General features: G+C 35.9%; 1 protein-coding gene across 2 annotated transcripts; it reads right to left on the bottom strand.

Moving 5' to 3' along the window:
* Positions 1-412: 412 nt before the first annotated feature.
* On the bottom strand, positions 413-4,706 carry LOC136229383 (uncharacterized). 2 transcript variants are annotated; one of them, XM_066018135.1, is made up of 7 exons: positions 4,528-4,706; positions 3,566-3,931; positions 3,315-3,451; positions 2,509-2,858; positions 2,255-2,351; positions 1,883-2,161; positions 413-1,767 (listed from the first exon to the last, which is right to left on the bottom strand). In XM_066018135.1, exons 2-7 carry the CDS (start codon positions 3,708-3,710, stop codon positions 751-753), a joined length of 2,025 nt encoding a protein of 674 aa, XP_065874207.1. In that variant the 5' UTR covers positions 3,711-3,931; positions 4,528-4,706; the 3' UTR covers positions 413-750. The 2 variants fall into 2 exon arrangements, with proteins under 2 accessions (XP_065874207.1, XP_065874206.1); XM_066018134.1 differs by having other exon boundaries at positions 3,566-3,935.
* Positions 4,707-8,992: the final 4,286 nt, after the last annotated feature.

Genomic DNA, 8,992 nt, shown 5'->3' on the forward strand with positions numbered 1-8,992 from the left:
GATTTCATATCAATACAACAATATATTAAACGAACATTGAAATTTTACCATTTGTAACCTTATTGGAACATTGTCTAAACTTATATGAATATCGGTGCTAATTACCAATAATATCAATAAAATTGTAAAATAACCTTTTTGACCAACAGAAAGCAGGAAAAACTAACATCTACCTATACTATGATGCAATGTCAGCCACAAAAATCAATTTCTTACTCCATGCACATATGACATAGCAACCATGATGTATTCCTTTTGGGTGAAAAAGGCACTCGGTAATTAAACATACCGATTTTCGCGACCAGCAGTGCCAACATGCCAGATATAATAACAGTATATCAATGCAAAAAGAAAGTAAAATAACAGTGCCAAGCAAAAGAAGAATAACCCAAATTGACAATGGCATACGAAATTGAAAGAAAGCACTCACGCACCTGAGCAGCCTGATGTTCACCTCAGGCAGACAGATGCAAATCAAAACTCCAAACCATTAATCATAGAGCAGCCTCCTCCCAAATGAGTTGTAGACAAGGAAAAAGAGTATTAAGAATCCTATATGTTCCAGTTATTCCAAAATCAACTTGACACAACGATGCTAAACCATCAAAATCTCGATTTCGTTGAAGAAACTAACTGATTAATTAGAAATAGTTATGAAAAAATTATCTGATAAAATAGAGGTTTATTGCCTTCTCTCTTCTTTGCTCTTGTAATGTTTCTAATTGGAGAACCTCAGTGGGGAGTTTATAGTCATTTCCTTGATTTCTTTCTTGATGACTTGGATGAAGGTTTTGGCTGTTCAGCGGCTGCTTTGGAACTACCAGCTTGGCCTGATTTTGAACTTGAGGAATTGGAAGTGGCAGCAGCTCCTGATTTCGAACTTGAGGAGTTGGAAGTGGCAGCAGCTTCATGCTTATCTCTAACCACAGCACCTTGAGATCCTCTCACCTGAGCTGCTCTCTTATCCTTTCTCTTCGGCTTGTAACTCGATCTCTCTCTCTTGGGGAGCCATCTTTCTGGATCTGGAGGAGGACCAGGATTCGCAGGGTCAAACCCTTTAGGGTACTTGGGTTTTCTCTTTCTCTTTTTCTTTGGTTTCTCTTTCTTGCCTTCGTCGTGCACATCAGCAGCCGACATATGAGAACCTTCAACATGCTTTGCCCCTGAAGTTTTCTCCAAACTATCCACATCGATCCCTTTCAGACCTGGTAAAGGTTTTAGCTGCTTCTCATAAGTTTCCGCCTTGTCAACATTGACACGGGCGATTGTACTTACCAGGCCAGCCAATGCCTCAACGGTGCCATGGTTTTTCACAAGTTGCTCGTATAGGTGGGCAGCTTCTTCTTCCCGTCCATGTCTGATCTTAAAGGAAGCAGCTTCTTGCATTATAACATCCAACTTGTTGTCCTCACTCATGGCATTTGTCCACCATTTGATTGCAGAGTCGAGAACTGCAGATGCACCATCGATGTCTCCAGCCCGCTCTTTAAGAGCCACAATGGTGGCAACAGTGGCAGGCATGTGCTGAATATCAGATATCTTAGCCAACGAGTCAGCTGCAACTTGTGGATGGCCAGCGGCAGCAGCTACTTGTGCCCTTGCAAGAAGAATTGTCTTGGACTTGTCAGGGAACTTTTCAACAAACTGACCCAGTATTTCTTCAGCTCTACCAGCCTTGTTCTCTCTAACCAAAACTGCAGCCTGGAGCAGCACTGGTACCACACTGTCAGCAAACATGTCTGGCAGAGCAGCTACAATTTCTCGTGCCTGTTAACGATGGCAATAAAATAGGACATTTATAAATACTGAGAATCCAGTTATTCTATTTTATGAAAATGTATATCTCACAAAACAAAGAAACGCAAAAAAATTCAAAAGATACCTGATCCATCTTATTTGCGTGGAGAAGTAAAAGTACTCGATTCACATATATTGCCTCCCTTTGTCTTGGAGAAAGCTTTTCAAGTGCATCAGAAAGCTGGAAGCCTTGTGCATCCTTGGCTTTGAGCCGGTCAAGTTTCCTCAGGTTATCAGAAACATCCCTTGTTCCTTTCAAAGCAACAAGGTTGTTGACTGCCACAGCAGAAGACAATTCATCTTCCAGATTTTTGTTAATAATGTCGGTGTAAGCTTTCATTGCCTCTGGTGAACGTCCTAAGAGCTGATAAAATAAACAACGAGTATTTGGATACCAAAATCTGTAAATGATTAAATTAGTAATAAAAATTTCCAGACTAGAACATCATTATGGTACCTGCTGAGTGTAAGCCAATTGGACAGATATACGAGCCAATTCATTCTCTATTGCATCATCAGCCCAGTCATCATTCATCAAATCTTCCTGACCAACTCTGACAGAATTATGGAAAAACATGGAGCAATGTTAAGTCATCATACTCACTTATTTGAACAAATTTATTCCAAAGGATTGATGAAAGAAATGAAGCAAAGCAAAGCATGCTAACTCATCATACAAAAGTTCCTTCAGCAAAGTAGTCTATGAATCACCTTTGGGCAGTCACCAAAAGCTGTTCTGCTTCTGTATACATGTTTCTTTCAATCAAGGAACAAGCAATGTTATATGCCAACTCAAAGTCACGAGATGCTTTAATCTGACTTGCCTCCATTCCTTGCACTTCAGAAGCTCTCCCACCCAAAACTAATCCAGCAACAAGGTTTGTTTCCAACGCCTTAATCTTGGACTTCTGAAGTTTCTGATAGAGATCAACACCAGCATCCCATTTCTTCAGGCGGAAGAGAATCTGAGATTCTAACAGCATGGTCCCAGAGTCGCTCTCTTGACCTTTCAAGCATTCCAAAGCTTCATCCAGCTTGTTCAGTTTGTATAAACAGTATGCCTATAAGGAGAAAACATGGGCCATTTATCGATACTGACAACCACATGAGAAATTTAAGCACATTTGTTATCCAGTACCCCATCTAACATCAATCTTAAAACCACACCAGGAATTCAAAATAAGCAAGTAGAACTTAATAGTGAATTTGAAGTCGCCCAAGCACTAGAAAAGGCTCCAGTAAAACCTGGCCAAAGCTCATTGGGGATATTATGTTGACCTTTTGTTCCTCTTTACAGCATAAGTGAGTTATTCAATCACTTAAACAAAATCACAAAGTTAATGCACACAGTAGGCTAAATATCTCCCAAATTCAGCTAGAACTTCCCTATTTTTCACAATTTAATAAAAACCTGGACAAATAATAGCATACAGCAATACATGCCACTAACCAAGGAAGCACCAAAATAAACTGAAAATTAACAAAAGAGAAATGAGAAAAAGCTGAATTTGGTCTACCTTGAAGAAACTGAAGTCAATTGGAAGCTTCCGAGCTGACTGAATAGTAGAAAGAGCTTCATCAAAATTTTCAATCTTTATCAAAGCAACCACCTTGCATCGAAGTGCATCCTCATCAGCAGGAGCAGATGCAAGAACTGCAAAAATAAAAATAAATAAATAAATAAAAGAGGCAATAATCATAAACCAATTCGAAAAATGCAGAATTTTGACAAAAAAGAAAAAGAAAAAAGGAAGTATGATCATTGGACCTTGATTAGCAACTTTGACTGCTTGCTCATAATGAGAATCTTGTTGGATGTGTTTGTTGAGAGTGGTGAAGAGATCTTCGATGGCAGGCGGAGGCTGCAATGCTGAAGCAGATGGTTTTCCTCTGTCTTTAGGCTTAGGAGCCATTGGTGATTTTAAACAGAAATGCAAGGGCTGACAGGGATGGAGCTTGGAGTTTCAGCTTTGGTATTTCCTGCACTTCTGTAGTCTGGCAGAATTTAGGAATCGAAAATTTAGGGATAACAGACGGGATAGGGCACACTAAAAAGAAAAGTCTTGCAAATCTACAATAATCAACATCATCTTCCACAACACACAACCAGATTCAACTTAGTTTGCACTTGAACCTGTCTTCACAAAAGAAACGAGAATGTCAATAACATAACCAATTAATATGGAACAATGAAATCATATGGAGATAGGCATCATGTCATAGAAAGAAACCACATCCTGGACCTCCAATATTGATATTAAAACTGAAAATATAATTGTGTGATAAGAGAAGATTGCATCTTCAATAACAGATATAACTTCAAATTCTATGTGCTATTCAACAGGAACCGCATACATAAATTAAAATGCTAAGAAACCCAAGTAAGGTTCTTAAGGTCAGAAAAGGAAGCTTACAAAGATTCAAATAAGTAAAGAAACCGTGTAGAATAATAAGTAAAGAAACCAGAAATGAAGATAAATTAAATGCCATCATTCTTTCCTCTAAACCAAACATCAAAGCAGTTTATTAGCAGTTACCAAATCCATTGACACAAAATCCAAAAGAAGAAAAGAGGGCAAACAAACCCAATAAACGGAAGTGTAAATCGAAATTGCTCAGTTTATATACAAATACAAATATGAACATCAGAATCAAAGAATTGATCAGTGATTTAAGAGCCAAGCTCGATTACCCAATTGCACGGAAAAGGACAAGTGAAGAAATCAGTACCTAGAAAACTGTTAGCTTGCGCTGGATGGGAAGGGAGCATCAAAAGGAATTGAGCAATGTTGGGTAGGGATGGGCATGGTTTGGAACCACACCCCTCAAAGTGGATTTCGATTGTTAATAAATCTTGTGCACCTTTCTCTTTTCATCATTGTTAAAAAATACTACAATTATACTCCGAGACTTTCTTTCTTTATTCCGTCACTAATGATATAGAAAGTAGCCTTTCAAATTAAGCCATGTATTGAAATCTAGGGCAAAGTAAATAAAAAAAGACGCGATTTGCCCAATTTGCAATCAACAAGTTTCAAAATAACACCGTTTATTTGTGGTAACATGTCCAATTGACTAAAAATCGATCCATGACACATTTGTCTTTAAAAAATAGCATATAAAAATACACACAAAAAAACCCTTCATCCAACCCGTATTCAGATTTCTTAACCATATACATAATTGAGAATAAGAAGATAATGAGGAAGTGAGATCTTCAGAGTTGGTCGGTCAGACGAGTTGGGTTGTTGTCGTTCCGGTCGCCAGACCTGCGTCGGGGGGAGGCTCTCAGTGTACACTTTAATGCTAAAGTTAGTAGGAGTATAGAAATAGAGAGATAAAGTAGCGAGAGAGTGGAGAGAGAGAGAGGAGAGGGGCATACCTTCCATTTGTAAGAGTATTTATAGTAAATGTGCTTATAGGCTTAAAGGGACTTATTGTCTTGGATTGATCGGTTTGGACCTAGTGGGCCGCCACATCCCTCATCAGAAGATATCTCAAATCTTTATTTGCCAACTTTTAAATTTGCTCCCTGAATTTGTCCAAAATACTTGATTGCCCCTTGAACTTTAAAAGTGTCTCAATAGTCCTCTTAACTTGCATAAAATATAATCAATTGATCAATCGGTTGCAAAGAAAGTAAATTAAATGCAGAAAATGTATTCCACGCATCTTATAATGTTATTACATAATTCAAAAATAGATTAAAAAGGAAGTTATGACTTGCTCAACTATAAAACTTGTCAACTCTAATATTAGAGCCGCATACCCCGATCTTGGTCGTTTTACTTTTTTTAAGACGCGTGCAATACATTTTCCGCATTTAACTTATTTTTTTTTTTGCAACCAAGTAATCAATTGATTACATTTTGCGCAAGCTCAGAAGACTAACTGAATATTTTATGCAAGTTGAAAGGACTATCGGAACACTTTAAAAGTTGAGAGGGTCAATCAAGCTTTTTGGACAAGTTCTGGAGACAAATGATGTATTAAACCAAACAAATATTTGTGTTTACAAATAAATCAAAACACATAAAATTTATTTTTTAATTTTTAATTTTCCCTAAAATATAATTAATATTTTGAAATGTTTATAGATGGTGACATTTGAGTGAAATGGTAAGTGGACAACTTCGTAAGGAGTTTGCTTGAGTATTAAGAGAGCATAATTTGGGTTATTTTAATGTGGGTTTTTAGCTCACCAAATCCAAAAAGATTCCTCAACTAAAACTTGTTCTTTAGTATCTTTGATGGCTTATCTAAACTTCCAAGCTATGTTTCTCTTCTTTATATGTCATCACCAATTCTTTTTATTTCCTTAAAAAATAATTAAAAAAAATACTATAATATTGGTCAATTGGTAGAAATTGTAACACGTTTTTGGAAAAAAAAGTTTCAAAAAAATATGGTTGTTTCACATGTTTATAAATAAATATTGTAATATATAAAATTTTATTAACTTAAACAACAATTTAGTCCCTATCCGAAGGGATTATTCCATAATAATCCAAATACGTATATAAATTTAAGGCTTAGAGTAGGAATCATATCGGAAGAACGGATCACCGCGATCTCGTATTACCGGTCGCGAACCACCCATGTCGGGATTAATCGGGAGATTAAAATGATAAGTCCGCGAACTAAGAGCGGATGACTGGGATAGAGAAAGAGGGTGGCGTAGAGAGGGAGTTTGAAAGAGGCAACCTGTTTGTCTCTCTTAGATTGATATTAAGCTTATGAAATTGGGGTTTAGGTGGGTTAAACTATCTATTTATAGCTTAAGGATTAAGGAAAATCCTAACCCTAATCCTCCATCTCTTTAGATGGATCTAACCCATTACTATTACAGACATAACTATTATTCAGTCCACAACCCGAATAGTGCTAATATTTCTTACTCGCACGTAATGGAACAAATTCCAAGTCTCACCTCAATCTTATCCTATACTTTGCAAATAGCTCGTACGAATGACATGTTATCGAGAGCTCTAGTGTTATACACTCGTTGGAGATATATAGCTGCTCGATATGTATGTATCAAATCTGGAACTATACACTCATTGGAGATATATAGTTGCTCAATGTGCATGTATCAAACCTGAAACTATACACTCATTGGAGATATATAGCCATTGCTATGAACATGGATTGTCCATAGTGTATGCCTTATCCCATATTCCATATCACATCCACTGTAATAACTTTAATCTTTACAAATATTTTTCATAAATATCCACATATGAATAAATGTCGGGACAGTGAAACACATAAACTCTAAGATGTGAACTCATGGATAACTTTCCCTCCTACTATACTTTTTCCATCATAATCTTATTCGCTTACTTGGTCGGGTTCTCTTCAGGCGGAATTATCACATCAACCTAGAGATAATCCTTCCAAGGTAGCCACATCAAATTATACTTCCAGAACAAGTTAAGGGCTCCAAGGATAAGTGATGTCTAGACACCATAGTTTCACGATGTAAGTCTAGCACTACGAAAAGGCAAGATTGTCTCTTTTCCATCTTATGGTTTCAAAGCACACTTGATATGCAAGCATGTGTTATGGCGTTTAATCCTTTCTTCGAAAGACGAGCACGCCACTCTTTCTAACACCATACGAAAGCTTAGGTTCAAATGTGCCAAAACATCCAACTATAAAGACAAAAAGCTTTAACTATAAAGACAAAAAGCTTTAAGCTGTCTTTAACTTGCCATTCAGATTACACTTAATCTTTTGCATACACATATAGTGTGTGTTATCATCTTGCACCTACAATGAAATTACTTTCATACTTCTTACAAGGCGGTTTCTGTTATTGAACATGCTCTCGAATTGTTCAAAAACATCATCATCCTTATCTTTGTCACCATATGAAAAAACAAGGGTAAATACTCATGTGAGTGAGCTACTTCTGTGTCTTAGATGTATTATAATATAATAGAAAATATCAAAAAAATAAAATATTTGCACTCGTGTATTGGAAAAATTCATGAAAACTTTATTAAATAATCATGTTCATAAAATACATGAAACAAGATAACCGAAAAACTAACTAATATTTTTGAAATAAACAAATTCAAAACTAACAAAAAAGTTTTCAAATAACTCCCAAAATCAAACCATTACATTTATATTAGTGTCTTTCTTAAGTTCAACTACTATAGACTTTCTAGTTGAAACCATTGTTTAAACTTGATCTACAATGAAATGTTAATTGTACGGCTTAGTAAGAAGTAAAGTCTCACGACTCATTTCCATTGGAGGTAGACATCTTTATTTTGTATCCGCTGAGATCAAGTCTCACCTTTCACTTCTATTTTGAGATGGAAATCTTTATTTTGAATATGTTGATGTCAAGTTTGACGATTCATTTCTATTCAAATTAAAGATCTTTATTATTTTAGATCCATTGAGATTAAGTCTCACGATTCGTTTCTATTTAGGATGTAAATTTCCATTGCTTTTAATTCATTTCTATTTACGATATACATTTTTGTTGCTTTCAAGTCATTTTTATTCAAGATATGACTCTTTATTCCTTTTTGAGCCCGTTGAGATCAAGTCTCACGATTCATTTATATTTGAGATAGAAATCTTTATCCATTTAGAGTCTATTGGGATCAAGTCTCACAATTCATTTCTATTCAATATAGAAATATTTACCCATTTTGAGTTCGCTGAGATCAAGTCTCATGATTCATTTCTACTCGAGATAGAAATCTTTATTTTTGTATCACTTGAGATCCAGTCTCACAATTCATTTCTATTCGAGATAGAAATCTTTATTCATTTTGGATCAGTTGAGATCAAGTCTCACGATTCATTTCTACTCAATGTAAAAATCTTTATTATTTTGAGTCCATCGAGATCAAGTCTCACGATTCATTTCTATTCAAGATAGAAATCTTCCTCCATTTTGAGTCCGTCGAGATCAAATCTCACGATTCATTTCTGTTCGAGATAGAAATTTTTATTCTTTTTCGAGTCCGCTTAGATCAAATCTCATGATTCATTTCTATTTGAGATAGAAATCTGCATTTTGGATCCGTTGAGATCAATTCTCACGATTCATTTCTATTCAAGATAGAAATCTTTATCCCCTTTGAGTCCGCTGAGATCAAATCTCATGATTCATTTCTATTCGAGATAGAAATCTTCATTTTGGATCCGTTGAGATCAATTCTCACGATTC

This window comes from Euphorbia lathyris, chromosome 5 (genome assembly GCF_963576675.1).
Source record: "Euphorbia lathyris chromosome 5, ddEupLath1.1, whole genome shotgun sequence".
NCBI lineage: Eukaryota > Viridiplantae > Streptophyta > Magnoliopsida > Malpighiales > Euphorbiaceae > Euphorbia > Euphorbia lathyris.

What these genes read in the sequence shown, in the direction of transcription:
- LOC136229383 (XM_066018135.1), bottom strand. Translation starts at nt 3,710, where the DNA reads ATGGCTCCTAAGCCTAAAGACAGAGGAAAACCATCTGCTTCAGCATTG. An exon ending in AGTCAAAGTTGCTAATCAAG is followed by an intron (nt 3,452 to 3,565) that starts GTCCAATGATCA and finishes TTATTTTTGCAG; the next exon opens with TTCTTGCATCTGCTCCTGCT. An exon ending in ACGCAAATAAGATGGATCAG is followed by an intron (nt 1,768 to 1,882) that starts GTATCTTTTGAA and finishes CATCGTTAACAG; the next exon opens with GCACGAGAAATTGTAGCTGC.